The 27036-nt window shown below is 42.3% G+C and overlaps 9 protein-coding genes across 9 annotated transcripts; 2 read left to right on the forward strand and 7 right to left on the reverse strand.

Moving 5' to 3' along the window:
• Window positions 1–147: 147 nt before the first annotated feature.
• Bfra_008181 (putative major intracellular serine) lies at window positions 148–1736 on the reverse strand (the record flags this gene model as incomplete). The annotated part of the gene is made up of 4 exons (XM_037338544.1): window positions 148–837; window positions 909–1114; window positions 1235–1493; window positions 1554–1736. 4 exons carry the CDS (start codon window positions 1734–1736, stop codon window positions 148–150), a joined length of 1338 nt encoding a protein of 445 aa, XP_037191850.1.
• A 3842-nt stretch (window positions 1737–5578) lies between these two features.
• Window positions 5579–6133, reverse strand: Bfra_008182 (uncharacterized protein; the record flags this gene model as incomplete). Its single annotated transcript, XM_037338545.1, has 2 exons — window positions 5579–5782; window positions 6005–6133. The coding sequence occupies 2 exons, from the start codon at window positions 6131–6133 to the stop codon at window positions 5579–5581; spliced, it is 333 nt and encodes a 110-aa protein (XP_037191851.1).
• Window positions 6134–9427: 3294 nt separating this feature from the next.
• Bfra_008183 (putative lipid phosphate phosphatase 1 protein) lies at window positions 9428–10676 on the reverse strand (the record flags this gene model as incomplete). Its single annotated transcript, XM_037338546.1, has 2 exons — window positions 9428–10318; window positions 10395–10676. The coding sequence occupies 2 exons, from the start codon at window positions 10674–10676 to the stop codon at window positions 9428–9430; spliced, it is 1173 nt and encodes a 390-aa protein (XP_037191852.1).
• A 1219-nt stretch (window positions 10677–11895) lies between these two features.
• Window positions 11896–13876, reverse strand: Bfra_008184 (putative wd repeat-containing protein 2 protein; the record flags this gene model as incomplete). The annotated part of the gene is made up of 3 exons (XM_037338547.1): window positions 11896–12107; window positions 12209–13718; window positions 13772–13876. The coding sequence occupies 3 exons, from the start codon at window positions 13874–13876 to the stop codon at window positions 11896–11898; spliced, it is 1827 nt and encodes a 608-aa protein (XP_037191853.1).
• A 501-nt stretch (window positions 13877–14377) lies between these two features.
• Bfra_008185 (uncharacterized protein) lies at window positions 14378–17250 on the forward strand (the record flags this gene model as incomplete). Its single annotated transcript, XM_037338548.1, is given in 7 exon segments — window positions 14378–15026; window positions 15091–15544; window positions 15963–16208; window positions 16263–16756; window positions 16807–16956; window positions 16973–17044; window positions 17066–17250. The coding sequence occupies 7 exon segments, from the start codon at window positions 14378–14380 to the stop codon at window positions 17248–17250; spliced, it is 2250 nt and encodes a 749-aa protein (XP_037191854.1).
• Window positions 17251–18166: 916 nt separating this feature from the next.
• Window positions 18167–19225, reverse strand: Bfra_008186 (putative phytanoyl- dioxygenase family protein; the record flags this gene model as incomplete). Its single annotated transcript, XM_037338549.1, has 2 exons — window positions 18167–18825; window positions 18943–19225. 2 exons carry the CDS (start codon window positions 19223–19225, stop codon window positions 18167–18169), a joined length of 942 nt encoding a protein of 313 aa, XP_037191855.1.
• Window positions 19226–21701: 2476 nt separating this feature from the next.
• Bfra_008187 (putative integral membrane protein) lies at window positions 21702–23232 on the forward strand (the record flags this gene model as incomplete). Its single annotated transcript, XM_037338550.1, has 7 exons — window positions 21702–21916; window positions 21999–22068; window positions 22209–22224; window positions 22358–22652; window positions 22710–22746; window positions 22880–22953; window positions 23010–23232. 7 exons carry the CDS (start codon window positions 21702–21704, stop codon window positions 23230–23232), a joined length of 930 nt encoding a protein of 309 aa, XP_037191856.1.
• A 1016-nt stretch (window positions 23233–24248) lies between these two features.
• On the reverse strand, window positions 24249–24986 carry Bfra_008188 (uncharacterized protein; the record flags this gene model as incomplete). Its single annotated transcript, XM_037338551.1, has 1 exon — window positions 24249–24986. The coding sequence occupies one exon, from the start codon at window positions 24984–24986 to the stop codon at window positions 24249–24251; it is 738 nt and encodes a 245-aa protein (XP_037191857.1).
• Window positions 24987–26068: 1082 nt separating this feature from the next.
• On the reverse strand, window positions 26069–26896 carry Bfra_008189 (uncharacterized protein; the record flags this gene model as incomplete). The annotated part of the gene is made up of 3 exons (XM_037338552.1): window positions 26820–26896; window positions 26323–26684; window positions 26069–26260 (listed from the first exon to the last, which is right to left on the reverse strand). The coding sequence occupies exons 1-3, from the start codon at window positions 26866–26868 to the stop codon at window positions 26069–26071; spliced, it is 603 nt and encodes a 200-aa protein (XP_037191858.1). The 5' UTR covers window positions 26869–26896.
• Window positions 26897–27036: the final 140 nt, after the last annotated feature.

Genomic DNA, 27036 nt, shown 5'->3' on the forward strand with positions numbered 1-27036 from the left:
TAGAAGACTAACTAAATATGAATATATTGAATTTCCAAGTTCGAATTCTTACATAAATAGTATTAAGGAAATTTCTGAGCAATAAAAAGGAGAATACGATGTAATGGAGAAACATGTGGGTTCCGCTTACAGTGCCCAATGATCTCATCAATTAGCCTTGAACTTATTAGAAGCCAATGCGGCTATCACTCCTAATTGTGGTTCTTTTTCCTTTCCAGCCATATCTTTGGTTGTCTTTTCAAACAGTCTCCATACCTCAATAAAATTATAGTCACTATCTGGGCTAGTACCAATATTTTCAAGGGCAACTTTCATATTTTCATGATTTTTGACATGTCGAAGATCATCGAGGGTCAAAGAGCTCAGTGCATCTGGATGTCCCTTTTGCCGGGACATTTGCGTATGTATTGAAGCTAGTTGCACGCAGCAAATCACAAGATCAGAAAGGCCAGCACTTAGAGCAGTTGCTACGGAGGACCCGGTCTGTGGCTGAAAGTTCTGGCTGGAGTCATCATTGAGCGAAGCATTTTCTGAGACTTCATACCCGGGGATAATAAAGTCCAAGTGTCTTATGTTCGGCACCCAGTCCCAAACATTGCCGTTAGGTTTTGCGGTGCCAATTTTGAGCATTTTGGTGGGATTAGAGGCGGCGGGATAATCGTTGTCTTGATGTAGTCCTTTGTCGGCTGCAGAACAGAACAGAAGAATCCCTGCTTTGACAGCACGGCGCACTGCTGAGTCAAATTTTTCTTTCTCTTCGCTATTGCTATCGGGTTGCTTGATCGTCCATGACATTGAAATCATTTGCACTTTACGATCTACTGCCGCATCAATTGCCTGTATTAAACATCAATCAGTACGCGTAATTAAGTTTGATTGCATTCGTGGGAGCGCATAGTTGAGCTTACCTCTACGGCGCTTTTTGTCCCAATTCTGACCTTCTGCTCTTTATGGTCGAAATGTGTTTCAAGCCTGATCGCATAGATCTTGGCCATCACAGTGCCATGACCTCTTTCCAAGATCCAATGCGACCGTATGCAGTTAGCACCTTTGTCTCCATAATCAAATATTTTGCCGTCAGATGGTTTGCCGCGAAGCTGAGACTGAAGAACATCTACGCCGTCATCTATCAGCGCGATTTATATGGGCTGCATAAGAACTTCCTGTTGCTGAAGTTTCTGTTTCATCGTCCAGGACCAGACGTTTTGGGACACATCTTTAAATTCATCCATACAATTGAGCCATCTATGAGGTTGTAAGATGTGTTCTTGCTTCATCTCGGAGGGTGCGAAATTCATGGTGAGTAGCCGTCTATTTTGACCATCTTCATCACTACGTTTTACCTGGATGATTCTAGGCTGAATAGACAGTAGTACTGGCTGTTCAGCAGGTAATGAAAAAGTTCTCTGATGTTCAGCACTCGATGTGTCACTATTAAGTCGATCGCAGAAGCTATCAATCTTCTTTTGCGTGTGACTGTGGCTTTCTAGACCCTACACACATGCAACTTAATAATCTTGTAATTCGAGAAAGTAGGATGAGGGAAGGCAAACCTGTTTGACATGAAGATGGACCTTTGTCAAATCCACCAACCTTCTCAATCCTTCTGGCTCGCTCCAGCCTCGAAGCACAGCGTTATTTTCACTCCATTGGAGATAAACCTCCTTTAATTCTACTCGATGTCCATATTGTCTCTGGACAAAGTTCCACCTTGCGCCAAACCAAAATTTAGACATCAAATCCTTGAAGAGCCTTTTCGATCGCTTCGTCGCTATGGGCGGGTATGTTAGAGTCGTCGACGATGACCTTTAGGATACGTTTTACTCCTTTATCTTTCAACCATTGAAAAAAAACATCATATCACCGCATCCATTGCCATCCCCAGTAGATTCATCCAAAGCATATGGGTAATCTGGTGCCGGATGTACTCGAACATTTGGAAAAGCAACATATTGTAATACCGTATCCAGCTTTACATGCTCAGAACTCTCAATAAACTCTTCGGGATCAATTTTCAAGGTAGCTCCTAGATAATCGAAGCAAATGTGTTTTGCTATAATCTATATCAGTTTCATCTAACACTAGTGATGTATTCATATGGTGGATTAGTCGATCAAACAAAAGTCTACAATATTTGGAAAGTTACAAATCTTTGAAGACCATCCCGCTCTTCCAACAAACCAAAGGAATGAAACTCTATCGTTTTGTTTTAACTTGAACAATTGGAAGAGTTACTCAAGCAAAATTTGACTAAAAAACAAGAAATTTGAGTATTTAGATACCTTTTGTACTTGTTCCATAGAGAAGACTAGCTGCAGTTTTCGGACTTCTTGTTCGCAAGTAGTGTAAGTGCAGCATCTCCCGAATCTTTTCAGCACTTTCTTCTGTGACTGCTTTGCTCTTCCACCTTCCCAGACCTCATCTTGGATCTCTCTCTGGACACCCGAGCATTCGAAATACGCGCAGGCATAGACGATGAAACTTCCTAGTCGGCTGCTACAGTTATATTCGAGACCTGATTTGTTTGTAACAGTGTGTTTTGCATCTGAAATGGTTCTCCATCTGGTTCGGCATTTGAATCTGTGCCACGCCATTTATCTTCTCTCGTCCTTCTCTCTTTTGGCATCTCAGCCATTTGTTCTGAGTCATTATATTCATTGGGAATTCTTGGCTGCGACAGGACCGTCTCATCTGTCGGCAACGTCCATTCCGCTATTTGCTCATCAGCCAAAGCTGTTGGAACCTTAATTTATGGTTCAAATGCTACCGATCAAGAGAAATTTTACAACCTGATTGTTCGTTTGAGGAGCGCAGTACTGAATATGACCCTGAGCCCGAAGCCGAGCCCGAAAGTAGAGAAAAGCCTCTTGAGCATGAGGACAACGCAACTGTTGCCAAGAGTGAGAGTTTTGACGAAGAAATCGAGGAAGAAAACTCAAGTGATGGTCTTACAGGAAGCAAAGATGATAGCAATGTGGTTGATTTAAAAGAAGACGATGACGATGAGGAGGAAGAAGATGACGATTCCGGTGAAAGTGACTGAGATTGATAGACTGGTGGTGTACGTATCTTGCGTCAAGTTTCAGGTAATTTCGATATTCTACTCGAGTATTTGATGTCATTATAAAAAAGTCACTTTCCTATGAATTTTAAGGCTTTGACATACATAGAAGAAATGCAATAAGGAAAGTCAGTCTAAGTTGGGGTCGCGAAGAGACCGTCTTTTGAAGTAGCAGTTTTGTTTCATACCACATTAGTATGATATCCCAATATCGATAATCTTCTCGAGAAGTGGAATCTTGATATTGATTGAACATAAGATTATCATTCAAAACTACATTTTACCATTATGTAATCGAACTAATTATGAGAAATTTCATGGACTCATTGATCATACAGGTCTTTTCATATATTTGCAACTGACCGTTACATCAAGTTTCTATCCCTAGGTACCTACTTCAAGTAAGCTCTAGCGAAATATCTGTGTTGAACAGACAGCCAGCCAGCATGAACTCGACGTAATGGAACAAAGCCCCACGCGTAATCTTTGTCAATCTTATCAGTGAAAAACATTACACTTCATTCCTTATGTTTGTGGGTCATCAAGTGCCAAAGGATATTTTCACCATATGCTTTCTCCGCATTCGTCGTGAGTGCCCTTATAATGCCATGAAGCAGTGAAACTGTGACCTCGCCTGTCTTACATCAGTGCGTAACAGGTAGGGCGTAGCATAGTGCTACAGCCACAGATACTCCAAGGAGAACTTGCACCCGTTCGGCTTTTGCAAATGCATCGATTGAAATTCAACCTGATCCACTACCGAAGAATATCTCACCATACACCATTCGTTATTTTGTGTTCATATTTATTCATTGACTCACATCCCCACATTCCCAGAGTCCCACAGTTGTTCTATTTACGAATAACGATTTCCATTCATGTGCTATCCGGTGCTTCGGATTCTTCTCGTTCCGCTTCCTGCTCCGCAATGCCTTTTATTTTTAACAAGCAAAGATAGCTAAGACCCTTATTTCAACTCAATTTTGGAAGCCTCGGTAATACGCCATCCGTAGGCTTCTTGGGTGCAGATCACTACACCTCATGGACAGTTGTCCTCTTTCTTGCCTGGTTCTCCTGTCTAAAGTATGATGGCTTGCCAGGTTGAGATTTAAGCTGCCGGGAGATTGGGCAGTTACCGATAATTTCACATTTTCAACGTGAGTGACGTTGTAACACTTGGCCGCCGTATCTTCTAGCATTCACAAAACCAAAGCTCAAGCTGGTGGATACCAAAGGGACGGAAACTAAGAGCTTTGCACGCCTGGACATTTCACACCTGTGGGGATGGTGAAAGCACTGGAGACGGCTGCACAAGCTGTGCGCTTGACCAGGAAAAGCCTGTGGGGCAGGCGGTATCATAGAATTCGGAGCACGCCCGAGAGAATATAGATAAGCTGGAATAGGAAAGTTGATTTTATTTCGCGCGGTTCTTAAAGTGCTGATGCCTTGGTAATCTCTGGTTCATGCCGTAGTAGGCTGCAACGGGTATCCGCGGGTGCGGATAATTTTAACGCAGCCTATGCCGTAGAATGAAACGCACTTTTTGCACCTCACTTTTTGCACCTCACTTTTTGCACGAATGTTTGGGATCGTCCTACGTATACTCTCGAATATTTGTAGAGCGGCTGGACGTATCCTGAGGGTTGTTCAAGCTCCTAATCTAAGGTCCTTGCTCGACGATTCCTCACTCGCATGCTGTAGCTCTCTTTGACTTGGGCGTCTAGAGCTCGTAACACCGCTTCTCACTAAGACAGGTAGAGATATACAAAGGGTTTCAGCTATTCTTTTGGAAGTTGACTGTGGAGGACGGAAGGAGGTGCTGGTTCTAATCCGGTCCTAATGTTTGGGGGTGGGAGGCTTTACGACTCGTTTCTGTACCAATCGAGATCTGGTAATACGGCAAAACCGAGATTATAACTAGTCCGAACTACTCACTTCTGACACCTTGCCAAGCTCGATCGAGTGCAAACACATGATCTCGATCCTTCTCATCAACTCTACTCACGTAACAACCTAAAGGGTGTGACATATTTCTGGAGCGCAATATGATCGAGCTAGATCTTGAGTTTAGCTGAGGTATTACTCAGCACAATGCTTGATGGTAGGACTTGGTTCGACCTCTACCAAAGGTTTACTTAATTCTAAAGCGAAGAACGTAGGCCAAACAAGTTAACGACAGTAACTACGAAATCATCAACTATTATATATAAGCATTGTATTCCCCGTAACTCTGAGGTTCGGCTCCAACAACCAGTGTTATCCTGTGTCTCCATTGGCCATCTTGTGGTCAACCATGAGGGAATAGCAAGGCTTCTCATTCGCTCAACCCAATCTAAGCCATATACAAGTAGCTTAGTAGTAAGATGGGTAACCAGCAGCAAATTTTCGCCATTGGACAGCTCTGAATTTTCTCTGGATCTAACAATATTATCTAATTTCAACCCTCGCTACAATGTCTTGTTCTACTACAATTGATTCCTAATCCTCAGATTACACACTCTGCAGCTAATATAAGCTTTAGTGTTCATCCGGGCCTCGATCCACCAGGTCCAATGCCTCAGAGAGATCCTTTGTTTTGTACGGGCTTGCCCTGCCCTCGATCCCTGCATCCACGTAGTGAGCCATGATTGCATTACGTCGACTACTCCGAAGTCCATGAAAGCCTTCCACAATGCATTTTAGAACATCGCCAAAGCTGAGTACATGGACAAGCGCTTGCCACTATGGTAGCGGCAAAGAGTTTTGTTGACAAGAGAAGTGCATCTTGTTATCGGAACTGGTACTTTCCGAAGTCCAAGTCACATTACCACCATATTCTTGCCACGAATTCAAGATTTACTACACAGAACTGAAATACGGTAGCCCAGATAATCTGTAAAAAGCCTTCATTAGCAACGCTTTCAAGTTCTCCTGGACTGAAAGCTGCTAAGGATATAGACTCACTCCAAGCCACTTTAGCCCATCTTCTATATAAGTGGTTTTCTTACGCCAGATTTTCATTCTCAGGAATCGGACTGGATATAACCAGGGCTTGGGCTGGACAAGAGCAAATACTCTGCGGAGCGAATGCATTTCTGTATGCAGATATCTGCAGAGCAGTAGAAAGAACGAAGCGATGACAATTGATTCATAAAATTGGTATATGGCACCAATATAAACATTCTCTCTGTAACATTGGATACTGAATATGCAACAGATTTTGTATACAGGGGCCATGGAAAGAATTCGGATAGTTCTAGCGAGTTTCGTCAGAGAAATTCTAGCATTTGGCCAAAAGCTGGTTGACTTACAACTCCTGCGTTTTGGGGTGGACATAATTACTGAGATGCGCCAAATCAGGTAGAACGATAGACTGCATGCGATTATGCTGCATACAAAAGAGATGATTAACAGAACATTATGAGCCTGTAAAATCCCCGAGATGTTTTCTTCAACGACTAGTGGCAGTTAGTTCTCGACGTCGGTACTGCGATGATAAAACTCACTAGGAACGTTCAAAGGATGACTCTTGCACCTTGCCATGACTGCAGACTTTGGGCTATATTTAATGCACCGCTATTCAATCGCATCGATGCAGAGGAAAGGCATGATATTTGAGAAAATTGGACGGTCGCTTCGGACGAGACAGACACACTATGCACATGGCACGCTCCAACTCCTATACACAGGCGAGAGTAGGGCTGAGAAATACCGACTTGGCACGCATGTGATTCTTGGCAAGAAGGCTTTGCGAAGTTTAGAAGGGTGATTATAGCAATTCGGATTCTACAGACGCAGCTCGGCGCGATAGAAACAAGCAATTAGCAATTAGGAGAAGCGGAACAAAATGTGATATTCGCAGGAAAACTTTGTTTTCACTTTCATAGATGTTGATTTCGATTCTTATTCACTTATATTCATGTTCATTAAGTTAATGTGCAATCCTTTGACGACGTCGGGTTGTTGTTCATCCGCCTATCCGTCTTCAAACTCTATGATAATTCTCAGTCCCGCGATCCACATTGATAGATTCACTTATCTTATGGTCAGATTCATCAGTACCTAGGTAATTATATCAAGTTTTCAATCTTTATTTGCGAGGACAAGTCCGAACGATAGCTTGATGCTTGATTTCAACGAGTGTGAAAATATGCTAGTCACACGCTAGAATAAGGGGTAAATTGCTCTTCACTGCCTAGTATGAGTATGCTTGAATGAACTTCTAAACAACATGAAAAAAACAAAAAATAATTGACCTCACAATATACACCACCTTTCTTATCTCTGTTCCGCTCTATGTATCAATTCATGCTCAAATATTCCTTTCATCTTCTCATTCATTTTTTACCCAGCCTAAGTGATATTTCAACATGATCCAAATGATGTACATGAGCTGATCATGTCTCATTTGTTCAAAGAGTTTCCCTTCTTGGAAGTGTCAGAAAGTTAAGAGATTTCAGATATCAAACCTTTGACCCCAAGTCAAATACTTCAGCACAAAAACGTCTTTCTGGAAGATATTGGAATTAGCTCTTGAGAACTTGACCTCTTTACTCACCCCTTTTGCAATATTTCTCTCAAAGCTATGTTTCTTTATGAACTTTTGTCATATCTAGCAGCCATATCTCCTATTTCTCTCGACTTCACAAAGATCAACCCCCAATGCACTTCCCAGCGACGCTAGGACGAACCAACCATCTCATCTCCCTACTCATCCCACTATATCTCCAGTGTCTTCCCGCCCAGGGTCGAAGCGGAGAAGACAGAATCAAAGATACAGACCCCTCACCTAACCGATTCAATATCACCAAAATCATCAAACCCGAATCAGACACTCGCATCAACCAAATAATCATCTCATCCGCAGTTCTCACTGCGCAAAACCCAAACCCAAACCCAAACCACAAAAAAACACAAATAAAACCCTCAAGTTGCAAACAAAATCGACAAGGAATACTCACACTTCCACTTCGAAGAAGTCGAACAAGCATAGCGTCTCCAGAATCAACCCCCCGCACTATGCCTCTCTCCCTCTCTACAAAGATAAACTCCTTACTAGTCATTACGCAAAGCTATACCCACACACCTTTCCACAATCTCATATCCAATAATCCCATTACCACAACCAATCCGATTTCTCAGAGGCCGCACTCATAGCAAAACCAACCAATCAACCGTACTCTTCAAAGCAAATTCTAGGTATTCATTCACCAGAGTTGCTACACTGAACACCGAATCCTGAATACAGCTTGAGAGATACATGTATTCAAGTAAACGTATGCATTGCGCTCAAGTATATATCATCAACTGGAGACACGAGATACGAAAAATAAACCCTAATATCCAAATTCCACAGTAAGAATAACACCTCCTCTCTCAACAAAACACCTCAATGGCATCTAGCCCGAAACTTCCCAACGATACCTAGGAATGACTCTTCAGAATGCCGCTGAAAGGCAAGGATTAAGATCTATCTTTGTCCAAAATTATATCTTTATTTTGCAATATACAATATACATACGTGCATAGGTATGTATATCATAACCACTCTACTCTACTTCATCCGAACTCGAAGAAGGATGATCACCAAACCGTACACATCCCCAACTCCTCGTTTCGCAGTCTCTAGGTAGCTAGGTATCTTCCGAAGCAACTACCCAGCTAAGCTAGGATACCAAATCCTAGATTCTTACAATGACTAGCTGCGTCTCATCTCACTTGCATCTTCATCCCAAGCCCTCAAGCTCTCACCTAATCTCGTATCAAAATTGGAAATCTAAATCTGATAAGTATATACCTACTTAGATGCAGATCTAGATATGTTCTATATTACTTTCTGTATTTCTACATTTCTCAATGAAGATGAGTCAAGGTGAGATAAACTTGGGGGAGGGGGAAAATCACTACGATAGTCAGAGCTAGAGAGTTTTTGTGGAATATTATTGATTTTGCTGCATCGGTTGAAATTTCGGCTGGTGTAGATACACTGTTTCTCCTCAGTATCTCATCCCTCATGTTGTAAGCATTGTGTCTTGGGGAGAAATTGTTTCGACTTCAAAATTGGTCTTGACTTCCCTTCTTCATGATTTAGTGAAAGATGGATCGAAGGGCTAGATTAAACACGAGGATGAAGAAAATAGGTCATGAATCACAAAAAGTACAGCTGGATCTTTCCAATCTTAATATTTATTAAAAGCTAATTAATCAACTATTGAATGTAAGATGTAAAAGCAAACCAAAGGCTGATGCAAATTATACTGGTATCATGTTCGTAAAACCCATCCTTACTTCCTTGCTTCATTAAAACGCCATGTCATACCCTACTATGCAACTCCGAACTCTCATCATCATCAAGTTCTCTTATCCTTTTAAAACATCTGAAGTACCTTAGACGATATGCGCAGCATCTCCGTTAAAGTGGCTTGTACCTGCACCGACAGGTCTACGTCCAATGCCCGATGTACCAGTTCCATTATGGTACTCCTTATTTCTGATATCTTCACCCTGACTCATACCACGCCCATGTCCATATCCACGTCCATAAGCACCAAATCCACTATCGCTGTAGCCTTCGGTACCCCATCCAGCCTTTCTTGTGAACGTCGCATCCTCAAGATCCGCTCCAGTTCCAGGGAAAGGAGTTGAGCGGTTCAAAGGGATGTGGTTAGTTCTCCAGTCCCAGATCGACGCATACACCATTCTGTAAGATGAGAATGCCATAACTGTTCCGATGATAGCTCCTGCGAGACAATCATACCAATTGTGGTATTCATCAATGGTGAGTGCACCTGCGATGAGCGTGGCGCCAAGAACAGGTGCGTATGTAACGATGAGTTTCCACATGGCAGGGTGATAGTTTGACCAAACCTTCAGCTTTGCGTTCAAGTACAAGTACAAGAAGATGAAACCGGCAAAAGCAGCAGTGGAGTGACCAGATGGGAAGGATTCGAGAGAGTCATCGATTTCATCTTCGTCACCTGTACAAATTTTTCGATCGTACATGATAAAGTTGAGACCATTTCCTGTCTCTTGCGTCGTGGTTACTGGAATGTTGGGTTTGCATACGGTGAGGAAATGAGGACGGAGACCACCGATGAGCCATTTGAGGAAAACTTGGAAGACGGCGGCTGTAATAAGGGAATAGAGGAGGCCAATTACGGCATTGTTCATGTCCCAGAAAGATCGGACGCGGATTTGAACAATTAAGAAGGCGGCGATAGGGATGAGAGACGCGAGGAGTGCAGCTTCCCAAATTGGAACGATTTCGTTACGGAGAGGCTAGATGAATGTATGTTAGAAATTGTTTGAATGTATTGATTAGACGATTGCTAGGATGGATAAAGGGTATACTTACGTATGCGAATTGCGGATAAACAATCTCTCCATCTTGGAAATAGACTGGAAAAGATCGAGAAGGAGCTGGATGAGCTTCATAAACACCCAGTCCAACAGCACCCATAGCAGCCATAGTGAGGATATCGAGCCAGGTGACTTTGAGCCATTGTCCGAAACTTGGACGCTTGTTCATGGGAAGAACCAATGGTCCTTTACCATGATGTTTTGTCTCATGAGTAGCTACATTTGCTCCAGGCCCAGCAGTGGCAGGTGCCTGTTGTTTGCGTGAGAGCATGCCCATTTTATATTTGGCACCTTCGCAAGTAGGTAGGTGTGAGATGGGAATTCGGGGTTTCTCTTGAAAGGATTTAGAGAGATGGGAGACGAGAGATGAAGCTGAGTAACAAGTAACTCAACAACTTGGAGAGCAACGAATACTCTGATCAAGTTGAGTGAGGTTGACAAGAATAGAGATTGAAATGAAGAGATCACTAAGGAATCCAAGACTTTTAGCAGAAGGAAAGTTCAAACTTTAATACCCATTTCTTTTTACCTTACCCACCTGCCTTTGGTGGCACGAACGTGTTTGAGACTGCGTACCTTGATTTTTTCTTCTTTTTTCTTCTTTTTTCCTAATATCAATAACGGAATGGCCACGAATCCCACCAATACCAACCAGTTACCAATGTTCACCAAAATGTACGTTACCCCTGTGGTTACGCCAGAATAATCCCCTAGTTCCCGCTAGTGGAAATAACATGGAGAAGCTTGGAGGATATTCACGAAAATCGAATCATCTAAATCTTTTGATTGGTTCATTGAGTGACACGGATGATGACGTCAGCTTCCATTAGCCACACCGTCCGCAAGAACAGTCATCTAGGCGCCTCCACGTAATCAAAAATCAAGGAAATAGTAACATTTCGACCTGCTCGAGCCACTTCCGCATGAAAATGAAATGCCATATTACATACGCCAAGATCGTCTAAGGAGATTCTAATTTGCGTGTTTCTGATTTTCATCACATTTCTACTTCCTTCAATTTGCGTACGACAACCATTCGATCAGTCTCTTGTTTTAACCCCTGGTCTAGTATTCTTAACCTTCTTGGCGGCGACGGGAGCTTGATTGTGTTGGCAAAAGCTTGTTGTGTTTGCTAAAGCTTGTGATGAAGGTGCCTTTGCTCCGGTCTCCTTTGATTCTCATTTGCACGACTTGTTTGAACTTGACATATCAGGCGTAATTCCTGTGGCTAGGATCCACGTCACTGATAAAATTGTTCTGGTCGACATCTTTCGAAATTCATTGCACATCTTGTGTCGGAGTGTTGCTTTTTGAGCAATTGAAATTGAATAGTTCACCAACTTTTCTCAATCTCTTAATGAATAAAATCTCTATTGATATTTAGCGCTCCAAAAACTGCTTTCATTTGATATCTTACTACTCTAAAATCTGCAATGTCGCGAGAGAACATGCATAAATACGTCGCTACCACGCGCTCAATGAAAATATGTTTCGCTTTAAGCTAACCCGGCAACATCCCAAACCTTCAAAGAAGCATCTCCACCCACAGAAGCGACTTTCTTTCCACCATCAACCCAACGAACACCGGTAACACCATCTTTATGCGCGTTGGGAGCTTTGACTCTCTTTCCTGGTGAGGCAAGACTCCAAACGAAAACATTGGTATCGAGACTGCCACTCACGGCGTGGGTTCCAGCTTGGTTCCAATCTGCGAAGAAATATATTAGTTGTGCGGCATGGAAAAATGGGATAGAGCTTGGGGTATAAGATGTAAGACATCCTGTGAAAGAAAACGAAAGAAAAACCTACCAATGCTGGTTATTCTTGCCGTGTGGCCGCCCCATCTATCCGTCTTGATCTCCCAATTGGATGTATCATAAACATGAATTTTGCCTGATGAATTTCCTGCCGCAAGAAGATCTCCACTAGGTGAAAATTCTAATGCGGAGATTACAGCTAGAGATTTTGTAAGTTCTGTTTTGGGAGATAGATTGTTTCCATCAACGCTGTATACATGTACAACATTGCGATCATCTCCTACCGCTACAATATTTCCGTTTGCTGTAATAGATGTTGGTGTGAAGTCCTTGGTTGCCACAGTATTTACGAGGCTTCCCTTAGAGAAGACATCGATGCCGTTTGTAGTAGCAACATACAATTTGTCGTCCACAGCTGCTACTCCTTTAGGTTGACCATTCAACTTAGCTGCCTCGCCAACAAAAGTATTTTGAGGAACGTCGATGGTTCGTAAAGTGTCATCCCAGGCAACACTATAGGATTTATCTCCAGCGCTCGCCCAACTAGATACTTGATTGGTATGCGAAGAACCTTCAGTAGCAGAGCCAACACCAGTGCCGACGTCCCAGGAGACGACTCGACCATCGAAACTACCGGTCCATAATGTTTGGCCTTTCTCCGTGTGTGCTGACCCAATAGCCGTAATAGCTTTACCGTGTCCTTGAACAATCTTGGTTGGTTTATCCATCCCCTCAGCCAGATAGTTTAGATCTCCAGCCAAGTTCAAACTGATGATCATTCCGTCGTTGCGAGAAGGCCATACAACACCAACCTGGTGATCTGGAATGCTTACATTTCCTTCTCCGCCAAATCTCCAAGTTTGAACAGCTTTACCAGCTTCGACATCCCATAGTTTGACGGTTTGGTCCGCGCTGGCTGTAACCAATCTCTTCGAGTCTTTGGCCCACGAGACACTGAATATACTTCCTGTATGCTCTCCCTCTCCAAAGCTTGCCTTGGTATCACCAGTTTTTCCGTCATATAATTGAATTTTGCGATCAGCTCCGACACTTACGAGGTGATTTCCGTCCGGCGAAAATCCTACTCCGTAAATGTAACCTTTATGAAGCTCTCCCAACTTTGCATTGAATTTGAAAGGAGCTCCATGGAGAAAGACCATGCTCATATCATCAGATCCAGTAGCTGCTCTGAGTGGTCTTTGCTGACGAATTGCAACTGAATTGATGACCGAAGTATGTCCAACAATTTCTCCCACGGTATTTCCACTATCTGCAGTTATGCAAGCTCCAAATCGTTCTCGACCATCTCCCACTGCAATGATACGTTGAGAATCTCCATCCCAGGCAATATCATTAATTCTGCCATTTATAATATGATAATCTCCCTTAACATTTACTCCTTCTATCGAGTCCCAGACCTTGACGCTTCCAGAGACATCACCACTGGCAATATAGTAACCGGAAGGAGAGAATCGAGCAACGGTTGTTTGAGTTGTGTGATTTGTGAATTGTTTACTTAGTGAAGGATCATCGATATTACGAACGAAAACTGATTTACCAGACTAGAAATGAAGAGTCAGCGCTTGCATATTAGTACTTCGAGATACACACGTACGGCATAAGCAATACGCTCCCCCTTTGGATCACAACTTAGCTGTGTCGGACGGCCACGTTGAGTGTCTGGGGAAGCAGCAAGGATCTTGTCAATAGTGATAGACATCTTTCGTTAGCTTGACTTCAATGTTAAAAAGATTGGTAAGTTTCTGAAATTGTCAATAGTTTTTGTAAAATCAAGGTATTCTACAAGGGAGGTTATGGTTTATTTAATGGTTTCAAGAACCTTGAGGACCACGATGAAGTAAGGCTGAGGGGCAGACATTAGTGGGGTTGGCCTTGCCGTTTTAGCTACCGTAGATCTCAGCCACAATTAAATCTAGCAGGCTCCAGCCTTATACACTCGTCTGGGGTTCACTAATGAATGTCATCAACAACGTCAAATGTTAGGCAACAGAGATTTGGATCTCTACAAAACGATGATACTATTCGGTTTCTCATCGCAAATGAACACTCATCACATCTGGCTGAGCTTATTGAGGAATATACATGTCAATCACCTCAGGCCAATTCCAATCTCCTGACCTGCTTTATGACTTGAAAAGAACTTGTCAACATCAAGATACAAAACAGCAATTTAGATCTATACTCAAAAAAATCAGACAAGATGTTTGTGACGTATGATCCGGACGGAGACTTGGTCCTACTTCTCACACGAGTGATAGAGCTAAGAGACACAAACGAAGGAGAGATTCAGGGAGATTCAGCAAAGACAAAAGCAGAATCACAAAACTACTCGGAGGAGAACAATTCAACGGATGAACTAAGCGCTAGCAGCGAAGATGTACATATGTTAGTCTCATCCAAGCACATGTGTCTTGCTTCTCCTGTATTCAAAGCCATGCTTCAACACAGCAACTTCAAAGAAGGCCGAGAACTAGCATCTGTTGGCAAGATTGAAATTTCCTTGCCTGACGATGACCCTGATGCTTTTGCAGTCTTGATGTGCATTATTCATGGCCGGACAAGGAATGTTCCTCGTAAAATCGATTTGGATCTCTTATCGAGAATTTCTACCCTGGTTGATAAGTATCAATTACATGAGGTAGTTGAAATTATGTCTGATAGATGGATATCATTGCTTGAAGCCGAGTTACCAGAGACATTTACCGACGGTTTACTTCCATGGCTTAGTATCTCTTGGGTATTTGAAAAGCCAAGTATCTTTAAAGAAGTTACTCGAATTGCAGAACGACAAAGTAACGGTAAGATTGGGGAAGACAGAGATGATATTCCAATACCAAATCGAGTTCTTGGTAAGATAGATTTTGCCCTTTCCCTTGAAGTTCTGGACACATGATATGACTAATACTAGTCAAGATGCAATCCAAGAACGAAGATTGACTGCAATAGTCGACGCCTATTCCACGGTCGAAACAATACTCAACACCGGTAAACATCATTGCACCGCACCCCGCAAAGATTCCTTCGAATGTAGTGGCATGGTCCTGGGAACGCTCCTACAAAGCTCTAAAAAACTAGGCATATTTCCCGTGCCAGATCTCACTGACACAGAGCTCACTTTCAACTATGTCGTCAGCCAAATCCGTAAAGTGGAAGTGGTTGCTCTTTGCGATAAGATTTCTCCATTCAAAGGGTTTGAGTATCATCATTGGTCTACTCATGGTGTCAAACAGGCTATCGATACTGCACTGGCAATTCTTGAGAAGAGGTTATCTGGATTAGATATGGGGGATTTTAAGAAGAGGAAGAGAGTGCAGCCAGAGCTTAAGCTATCGGCAAGAGTGAAGGCGAATAATTTGGACATGACACAGTTGTCGCTTACGCCTTCTTGATATCATAAATTTTATGGGTTTTCTGGAGAAAGCTTCTTGGAATGAGAAGATATACTGAATCACTAATCATTTACCCACACTTCACTTTCGTTGTCCCATTATATCAGCTCTCATGCTTTCATTTCTCAACGACTCAAATCATAGGCTTCGAATTCATAGCTTGTAACTTCCAGCGAATACAGCTTACCAAATGCTCAAATCAAACCAATCATCAGCAGTTCAAAGAATAGGACTATATTTTTTCCTCGACTTCGCAATAAATTTTCGTTATCTCATTCGACCCTTACAAGTAACGATGTCATATACACCACAAAATCTTCGACTTTAGCTTCCTCGAAACTTATTTCTCTTTCGTATCCGGTCCACAACTTTGCAGTCGTCGAGAAATCACACAAGTCTTTATCTTATCCATATATACCATACCGGATCAGCATCAAAGCTCGATTCTTCTCAATCAACAATCTTCGATCCACATCAAACAGTAATCCTATTACAATGGCACCAGACACTGCTGACGTTTCAGAGAAGCTTATCTTTGAAACCAAAGGCGACGTCCTTCTTATCTTTACACGGCATCTTGAGGATAAAGAAGAAGGCAAAGAAAGACTCACTAAATGAGTCAACTTCGTTGAAGAGGAAAACGTATTTGCTCCTCTGAACCCTCTCTCGTTGATTTAGAGCTGACAGTACTATCAGTCCCGATGATACCTCCAACACCATCACTATGCTTGTTTCTTCGAAACATTTAATACTCGCATCGCCTGTCTTCGACGTAATGGTTGGCGATGCTAGATTTAAGGAAGGGGCCGAGTTACTCGTGTGTGGAAAAGTTGAAATTAAGCTGCCTGATGACGATCCTGATGCATTCGCAATGGTAGCCAATGTCATTCACCATCGCAATAAAATGGTTCCCGGAAATATCAGCCTTCAGTTATTCGTAAAAGTAGCGATCCTTACAGAGAAATATCAAATATTTGATGCAATGCGGTGGGTCTCAAGAGAATGGTTCGATAATCTGCCTTGCTCCATTCACAATAAACTCAGTAATATATATCCGCTCATCTTCACGTCGTTGGTCTTTGGCAACGCCTGCGTGTTTGAGAGGTACACACGGAGGGCAATCTTGCACTCTAAAGGTAATTTTGGTGCTAATATGAAGGATGACTATTACGTTCGCCCCTCAATCATTGGTAAGTTTAGCAAGATTTAACTAACGCACTATCGACTAACTTGACACCAGATGCAATCAAGACAGCCCGCACGCAAGCTTTGTCTGATATATTTGATGCGCTCAACAGTTTTATCAAACGAGGGACCGAGCCTCTACCATATTGCGACGACCCACGCAATACATGCGGGATCATGACTACTGGCTCTTTTCTAAAAAAGTGTTGGTATTAATGTAGGCTGGCCATTTCCTCCTGCGCCATATGTCGGAATCAATCTCTTCAATCTTCACAAATGCGTCTCTAAACTCAGTATTTGAACTTTGTGTGCAGAAGGAAGAAAATTCAGTGAACAGAGAGGAACTTTGGTGCCTGGTCTAGGGTGCAAGAATCAGCAGATGTTCACAAATATGATTGCGGTACAGATCAAGGAGCTCGGAAGAAAAATTGTTGGTTTGAATATTGAAAAGTTTCAGCAGAAAATCCCCGCGAAAGAAGATTTGGCATTTTGTGACTAGCTCTTGATTTTAATAAACTACGGCAACACGATGGCGAGAAGAGCATTTGGATGGTGGGAATCAATACGATATGGATCTTCCACTCGGTTCAACGGAATTCTAGTATCACATACACAAAAGCCATCGCATGGGGACGATTTGAGAGAAACACACAGCATTAGTTCACATCATTATTCACAAAATACAAGCTTGATCTATAGCGTCATGACACTACTGCAACAGTATTAGCACATTGCATGGAAGGGCAGGAGAGTAAAACTCAAGACACAGCTGGGTATCAACTTTACCAACACGGCCTTGAGAATCATCACTTCTATCTCACCAATTTTCAAAGTTCTACCATGGAACAACATTGCTGGGAACTATCATTGCAGATTATTCATTGGGAAGACATTTCAAGCATAACACATATTTATCAAAAGTCTTTAACTCTTTCTATACTCTTCATTTCACACGCCAGATTAGAAAACGCAGCATATCTCTAAACACAGGAAGAATGATCTGAATCAGATTCGTCTCACGAGAACTTGTTCCGAAATACTTTCAATGTCCTTGGATACTTTCTTTCTATGCACCTGACTATTTCGTCCTGGTTGATTGGCGTTACTTTACTTTGCCAGTTCCTAAGTATGCGATAGTAATGCAATATTTTAATTCAATTTTGATCTCCTCCTGTATCTTGAGGACCTGAACCTTTATAACATTGCCATACCCGCCTATCTTTCATTGTTTTGGCCCTCTCATACCAACTCGGGCTCCTCATTTGCTATTCTGAGATGCATGCACGTGTAGCTTCATCAATATTCTAAAATATAGTCCAGGATTTGACGCCCATTACGAGACGAAGTTCACACACAGATCTCAATCTTCATGAAGCGACATTTCACACTATTCCATTTGATTTCCAACTCTTACTCTACAGCCTAGTAAAGCCCCCCGCAGGAGGTTGCAACCAATTCCTCTCATCATACACATTCTCCCCCTCAATAACATGAAACGTATAAATAATTCTCCCCTTCTCGCTCGTATTCCTCTCACTCTTATGCAATAAATTTCCATGAATGAGTACCAAATCCCCCGCTTTAACTTCACCCATTACATAACTTCCTTCCTGTTCCTCCCCCTCTTTCTCCCTCTTTTCCAATCCCCTCGGGAAAACCTCCCCCTTATTCTCCACAAACTCCGTCCCCCCACCATCTTTCCTCCTAACAAATCTCTTCCCCACCCCCTCCCACTTATGACTCCCGGGCCAAAAACTCAAACATCCATTTTCCCTCGTCGCATCCTCGAGCGCGTACCAAAATCCCACTGCACTCGGTGGATCGGTATATAGAAATGTGGAATCTTGATGAGGGGGGACTGCGCCGCCTATTTCAGGGTTCTTGCAAATTATCATTGATTGCAAACATTGGGGTTCTTTGAAACCGAGGGATTGCGCAATGAGGGAGGGAGAGTGAGTAGCGTTTGGGGAGAGAAGCGCGGCGAAGGGGGCCGAGAGTGAATGGAGGGCGTGCCCGATTTTGTTTATGGAGAGGTGTTTGGGTTTGAGGAGTTCGCCTTTTGGGGAAAGTGCGTCTAGTTTTTGAGTGTTAGTATTGGTATTGAAGATTCAATTGAATCCAACGGGGTTGTGTGAAGCCCAAAAATTATATGAAGTGAATAATTCATGATCCAAAACACGAGAAAACATACCTTCTTCGAAGAAAAATCGTATCTTGTCACCGCTCTCCAGAAAATAACTATCCCCAACATGTTCAACGTCATCTCCTTCCCCCGTGCTAAATTTGGTCATAGGATGATCTTCCAGCGAGAAATTGTTCAACATAGAATGAGTTTCGGATAGCAGGGAGGAAACTGTTTCTTGGGAGAGAGCTTCTGGGATTATCAAATATCCATCTTTGTTAAAGGTGTCGAGCTGCTCCTTGGTGAGGCCTCTGGAAGCAGCAGGAGGCGGCGATGTACGAGAGGGAGACATTTTTGCTTTTAATTGAAGGAATTGCTATTATTGAGAGAGTTGAGGGTTTAATAGTAAAGCAAGATGTGGAGTTGAAGGAGATGGATTCTCTTATCGAATGACCCCTCACTCGATAAGCCTACCTACCTAGGCCGAATTGTGTCGGAATTGCCCGAACAACTCGTTTGCTAGAGCATACTTTCAAATTGTAAGTTGGAACCTGTAAGCAATTGTTGAAAGCAGCAAGCTGGTATGGTGTTTGCTTGCACAGCACTGGAAGCTGTTAATTCGAAGAGAGCATGCATAAGTAAATGAGGACAGAAGAATTGCAGAAATCCACTTTCTAATTCTGCGTCACTGTGCTTGCGTTTCAAAAATCACAATATACTTCATCTTCCTATATCAATCATATTTTCTTAATCCGATGAGGACTATTCGAGGGGATCTTCTCTGGAAGGGTAGTAATAAATAAGTAAGTACCTACCTACCTAGCACGCGGAGTCGGTGGGATTGAGGAAGGTTGTGTAAAAAAAACAGTAGACTGAGGTTGTACAAAATCCAAAAAGCAAATTGGTGACTGAGGGGTTCGAACCCTCGCATCTCTCGATAATGGTGAATTCTACTTCGATTGAAGTGTCTTAAAACCATCGCCTTAGACCACTCGGCCAAATCACCACTGTATTGCTGTAAGTTGTGAGATACAATAAATAATTAAACTAAGACGAAGCTATAATATGTATTTTCCCGCTTAATCTCGTTTCAAGAAATAATTCAACTTAGTGATGATAGCTAACCCACTTACATTTCTGCCCGTCTAAAAATCTGTTTTTAATCCATCGATTCTTTCACAGATTCTCAACCTTTCCGAAAGCTCGAGCGAAATGTTTTGATGTGGGGCAACACATGGGCGGGGTAAAAGAGGGACTACTAGTGTTGAAGCACCCCGTTGATATTACAATCATTACTACTATCCCAATCTTAAGGTCGAGGATTTCCCTGTTATGTTAGATGCAGAGACCCTCGACATCTGAATTATTCCCATCTCCATTACTCCTACCCACTCACTTATGATCACCTTACCGAGAATACTATTTCTCAAAAGTACATCGTCATCGCTCTCAACTATCGTTCTTGATACTATGATGCGTTATTCGGACTATCGAAATGAGTGAACACATATACTTGTGCCTAACTAATATTTCAAGAAGAGCCATATATATGTATGCTCAAACTTTGTAGATGATATAGTTGTCACTTGAAAATTACATCCGTTCTCTCGGAACCAATTTGGTTCCCTCGATCTGCTTAGTAGCAATTACCGAACTGGAAAGACATTCTTTCAAAGACTCGAAGATTCATTAGGGCAAAGCCTCGGGGTATACTGGCCCTCAGCTAGTCCTGAGGTTTATATGGGGCCGTGAAAGAAGATTGCTTCGATTGAGCTATCGTCTGGAGTCTCAAAGCGCACTTGCTTGATCTTCTCGTACGTTTCTGTGCCCTGTATGCTTCGTCATGAATGACATCACACCTTTATACATTGCTGGCGTTATTTTCTTCAAATTTTGGTTCTTCTTTTGAGAGCTAAAGCCGTTCATGAAGTCATGAATCTTTCTTCGTGTATTCTTTAAAAATCTGGACTTTGGGCTTGCTTTATTTCTTTAATTATTGGTGAAACTTGGCACTCTGCACTTCAAGCTAGCATAATCTCGAAGTCTAAGCAACTCAAGACGAAGAGAAAGTTCTTTGAGATAAAACTTAGAAGAAATACTTTCTAGAAATTCACTAGTCGTTGCTATGTTTGAATATCAGTTATGCTTCCGATTGGTTTGATTTTGAATGGTGTTTGGTATTATCGCAATGCTGTATTCGAGATGAAAGACTGACTCCTGCTCAGTGAGTTAATTTTGGAGTGAGTAATGCTTGACTGTTGCGTGTATGTTACTACGTAGTGACGAAATTTTCTTGCTACAATGCCCAAGAAAAGGCCACTCTTCGATTAGAGTCATTTTGGGATCGGAATATAAAATCCTTCCTAGTGATAAACACTCGCGAATAGCACCATGAACTAAGAAAATTGAAAATCGGAAGGGCTTGGGCTTAGCAAGTGAGAAGGCCATACCACAATATTCCCAGAACTACAAGTGGGAGGCAACATAGACTGTGATCCAGTAAACACCGCAGCCTATATAACTGGAGGTCGCAACGTATATTCGTGTTGTATTTTCACCCACGGCACTGATCGCCGTGTTTACCATATGGCGGTCTTTATTACTATAACTCGTGATAGTGACGATATATGCGGTTGTGGTGCTATCCGTCGCTGAATCAAAATAGCTTTTCGATGTCTGATTTCCTCAAAGAACTTGATTTTGAAGAGGTCACACGTATATAAACACTGGACTAATTTACCCAAAAAGTTGTTTAATATGATGTTCCGTGAACTAATGACTGAATTGTCTACTTCTCAGCTAAAGCTGTCCAAATTTTGATTCGAAAGATGGCTGTTACTCCAATCCAGTTCCTCGTCTCAAGTTTACCCCCAGAGGTTCTTGCAAAGATTCCAGCTATCGCTGCTCCCCTCGGTGTCACCTCGAACTTGGTCAATCCAACAAGTAGAGGTTGGATACTTGCTATTGTCAGTTCTATATTGGCTGGCCTGATGATCATATGTTACTCCATTCGAGTTTATACAAGATTGGCGATTCAGCGAAAGTAACATGGTTTGATTGTTAGTTGCTCATTGTCATTTAAAGATTTATTCAGACTAACGACATATTAGTCACTCTACTTATAGGTTTGATACGTACCATTCCTTTGGTCATTTGGATCTAGTATTGATTTGCCAGCAGCTTGGCGCTTTGGTGGTCTATATCGATATCTGATATGTATGTATGCCTATAACTACTACGCATATATCAAGCACAGCTGACCTTCCAAAAGCTGTCACTGGAGGTGGTATAGTCGGCATTCATTCCTGGGATATCTCCTCATTGCGTCTATTCAGTCGGCGAAATTTGACAGTATGTATTCTTCTCGCTTTAAGTTCGGTTCTCACATCAACTAGGCTCTTTACATAGATACATGGATGGTCTATCTTGCTCTAGGCTTCGTAAAGCTCTCTCTCTCTTCCTTATGTACCTTGAATCTTTGTAGGATTACAATGGATGAAAATCTGTGTGTTCATTGGTGCTACACTTTCTTCCCTATTTTATCTCGCTATTACGGTCGTTCAATTTTATCTGGCGATGCCTTTCAATGGTGAAACATGGAAATCACATATAATATCAGCGCGTACTCTCATAGGAATCACCTTTTCTGTCCCCGCGGCCGCTGTCGGGTTGGGGATTGATGTATATCTTTTCATCTTGTCATTGATTGCTGCTATTCGGTTGCATCTACCAACGCGGAAGCGAATACCTGCTATGATGATATTTAATGTGGGGTTACTGTGAGTGTGATCTTCTTGCTCTTATAGATTCGATCCTTGACATATAAACAATGATAGCGTCTGCATGGGGTCTGCGTTGAGCATATATTACCGGGTGCGGTTTAATCGAACTGATGATATGTGTTGGAATCTTCTCAATTGCAATTTGGTATTATGAATACCTCCTTCCGATCCGAAAAATGTCGCTACAGAGGATGGATCTAACAGAAAAAGTAATGTCGACCTAGACATCGGCATTATGTTATGCTGCTTCCTACCCATGCGTCTATTTCTCCGCACATACCGATACCCATTTTCGGGGGTAGCTGTCGCTCTCGCGTCTTGTCTACGCTGTAGATGAAAACTACCAAAATCAAGCGCTCATACCACGAATTTCACGGATGAATCGAAGCAAGAACCTGCTATGACTAGACCAGCACCGACAGAGGCCCTAGGTCGAAATCTTTATCCAAATCTTGGTATGACGAGCCTTTCGAATTTTGAAGGTAGCGGCTTCAGTAGTAGAGGTTTTAATGGCTTGTCCACACAACCGGCTGGCGAAAATCTTTTTCCCATCGCTACTCATGAGCTTCGCTACTAGACTTGAAATTGATGTTCGAATGAGCAAAGAGGAGAGCAAAGTTTTGGCAGGATATTTAACATTCATGAAAGGGGATGGAGAGTTGAATGGATATTAAGCCTCTTTGAATGGCCAGGATAAAATTATACACGAGAAGAGGAAGAAAACAAACTGCGTGTCGATTCAAAATATGGGGTTTAAATGTTATTCTACGAGTGTAGAGTGTGCTTAGTAGAACGTGAAGTTTTGGACTTGGAAGAAAAAGCTCTTAGCATCTTCGATTTGGAAATTTAGAGACACAGAAGTATCGTGATTCATAATATCTGTAGAGTGTGATAGGTAATGGGAAAATGCTTTGTAATAATAGGTAGGAAAAATAATGTTTACTGTCTACTATGACCGTTCCCCACTAACTTTGAAGTGACTGTTCTTCTTCCTGATACCAACACGAATAAAGCTGTTTTGTCTACGAAAGTCCTTCTCACCATCAAAGATTTCTGAAATTCATTCTCATACAACTGGAAACCCTCAATATGACACCAATAGGTAATTAAGACAATAATGACATTTGAGAAGAATCAAAGGCACCAGCCTTTTTCTCTACTATTGGATACCCCCAAACCTACTTTCTTTTTACAAAAACATACCATCGACCAGAAAACCAGAAAAACTTGAACAGAGAGAACGAAGCGAAGAAATCATAGCTGTGAAAGAAAGCAGCAATTTGTAAAAGTACCGGGGTCGAAAGGAGCCGTGTGATGTAATGAAAGGGCAGGCAATCCTTTTCGCAAGATTCGTAAAGACTAGGAGAGCATGGAAGAGCTTTGAGAGTGAGATTGCTGCAACAAGAATGCTGCTGTGAGATAGGGACAGGAACACAATGTAATGCTTTGACCTGATGCGGGTGAGATGGTGAATCGTGATGTCGCGCTCTTTGCAACAACTTGTTGTTGTGCAAGAGATGTCACCGGTCTATGGCTTATTCTCGGTGGAGTTGGATAGAAAATGAGTAATACAAGACTTCCTGCTAGACTAACTCAGTCACCCGCTCTTCTCCAAAAATCACTATCGTTATCAATGTCATAATTATCGACGCTATAATCAGAACTTTCATCATCATCATCAGGAGGATCGAGCCATTGATATACATCGTTGCCATCGTCATCCGATGGTGGGTTTTCCGTGGTGTTGATAGTCCATCCGTGATTCATCATTTCCCTCCTGATATAATCACCCGGGCCCTCTTCATACAAGTTGACAGTAATGTTTTGTAAGGATGGAATGGCTCTGAAGCGAGAATTAACTAAAGCCAAAGCCTCCGCAACAATATTGAGATTGTCAAGTTCATCGAGCTTGGTTTGCCAAGTATTGGTGCCTTCTAAATCGGTTTCAAGCGTAATCAATCTGGTGCAGTCGTTTTGGATTTTCGACAAGCCCTGAGAGTCGCCAACTTCAAGCTCAATATTAGAGGGTTCAAGATGGTAGAATGAGGGAAAGGTGATAGCAATATGTCGCATAGAGCTGGCATTGATAGGACCAATCTTATTGAGAAAACCTTGTGCATTCCACAGATCGAATTCGAAGATATTCTGCGAGTAAAATACTGACGTGGCTTCGCCGTGGATAGTCCTACATGTGAAGAGCAGGCCCTGAGTCAGGTCCCAGGGTAGGAATCGCAGCTGGGAGTCTATTTCGATAGAGGATTCACACACCAAAAGCTCCTCATATATCTTGTTGCGAAGTTCCCTGGGAAGGCTGAGAATGTTGGTCGACATTTCGGTGGCGGTGTGAGTTTGAGGCCTCCTACGCTCACTGCGGCACGCAATCGAGATTCTTTTTCTCACAAGCTGTCAGTTGCAGATGCGATGTAGAGTCAACTGATGCCAAATATTTTGTTGGGGAGTTGATTGCCAGGTCAGAGTTGAAAAGAAAACCACACCATCACCTTTCCACCGCTTAAGCAAACAAACAAGCAGTCAGCGTTTCATCAGCCACAAGCCTCACTTCTTGTACAACCTCATCCTGTACAACCAACCCGATATCTCTGAATTTATTAGCTCTCTATCCTGATGACCTATCGATCTTTGTAACATCACACAACCTTACGGTCACTATTCAAGGCACACATTAACAAATACTGAGTAACACTTTCCATGCATTAACCCGTAACCTCGGAATCTCCCATTACCTCCTTTCTTCATCTGCCCCCGTTATCGTGATCGCAAGCCCGCAAGCCAGAAGAAGAAAATTTGTGACCCATTCCGTGGCCGTGAAGTTGTCTAACCTACCTATGTGCACATTTCTTAGAGATGATTGAAGAAAGCCGAGGAGCATATACTTGTGCTGAGTTGTAAAAATGTAAAAAAAAAAGCTAATTACTACAAAGGCCAAGGCTATCTGCCCATCAAGTCAGATGTACCAATGATTGACCTCTAATCTCTTGAACACTTCAGTATAATAACGTTGCATGATGAGCGACGAGAAACTGCATATGCCAGTGAGCCTCTCAATAAGCTTCGGCGCCATCATGGATTCAATGCATGAGCTAATGCAAGGAACTGAGATATAATTAAGATGAGAAGCATGCTTTCATTGGCCTAACTCCTAATTTATAACCATCAATTCATATTAATCCAACCAAATTCAGTCCATCAGTCGTATACGCATAGATTCATACAGCCGCTCTCAAAATGCTCAAATGCAGAAAACGATCCACTCAAATCAAGAGACCTTGGGAAGTCTTTTTACAGACATTCCATGTTGTGACCAAAAGTATAGATACCAAGAGAATTAAAATCGAAACATCATAACCGTGTCAATGTATCACGAGCTTGCTGTAGAATTTCCCGAAGTAGAACTATGCGGAAATTCCTCCAGAGCGCTCACTTGGTATGAGTTCGTAGCCATCTTCAGGGGCGAGGGCAAATGCAGAGATAGCAATACCTGCAGCGGATGCAATCGAGAGACACCAACTAATAGTGCAGAAAATCCATCCTTTGTCCAGCTTCCAGCCCGGGAAGAATTGTTCATCATGGTCATATAGATATGCCTACTAACAGTCAGTATCATCTCACCTCTCGTCCATTAATTTCCAAGACAAGCGCAACATACCACAATACTCATACTAGCTGCTTGAACTATACCCACCAAGACCAGCAAGAAAGCTAGTATTTTCCAGCCCGTTTCTCTCTTCTGCTTGCCACCGAACAAGACAACTACATATGCTACCAATGTAACCAACTCTACCACAGCCGCAAAAGACATGAGAAATCCTACGGATCGCCACATGGAACAGAATCCCCTGTCTGGCCCTGCACAATCTTCCGACGTAGGAAAATGAGAGGAGTGGCCTGTGAGCGAACTATAGCTGCGATGAAGTCCTATCGATTTCGTTACATGATTACCGTTCGGTGTCGTTACATCCCATGTAATCCAATCAGGTATGAAGATCGATACAAAGGTCATTGTTGTCGCTATACGATTCAAATGATCAGCTATTGTACTATAATGGTTTGGCAGAAGATGGCGAAATCAACTCAGAGGCTAGATTCTGGTCAAGAGAACTGCCATACTAATAACAAATACAAATGATGCAGAGAATAACATACCAGCGATAAACACTGCGAGAGCAACACTGTAAACATAAACCCTCGTCATGGTGTTGTAAATATACCCAAGATTACTTTCGCAAACTTTCTAAATTCCCACCTCTCCTTCGATCCAAATGTTTGTTCCCGTCTCGTCTTCAGGTACTTGATATCGAAGGATCAGTTTTTCTCTTGAAGAGATATAAAGATAAGAGACAATGAAAGTCTCTAGAGAAAA

Source organism: Botrytis fragariae, assembly GCF_013461495.1.
Source record: "Botrytis fragariae strain BVB16 chromosome Unknown tig00000061, whole genome shotgun sequence".
Taxonomy (NCBI): domain Eukaryota; kingdom Fungi; phylum Ascomycota; class Leotiomycetes; order Helotiales; family Sclerotiniaceae; genus Botrytis; species Botrytis fragariae.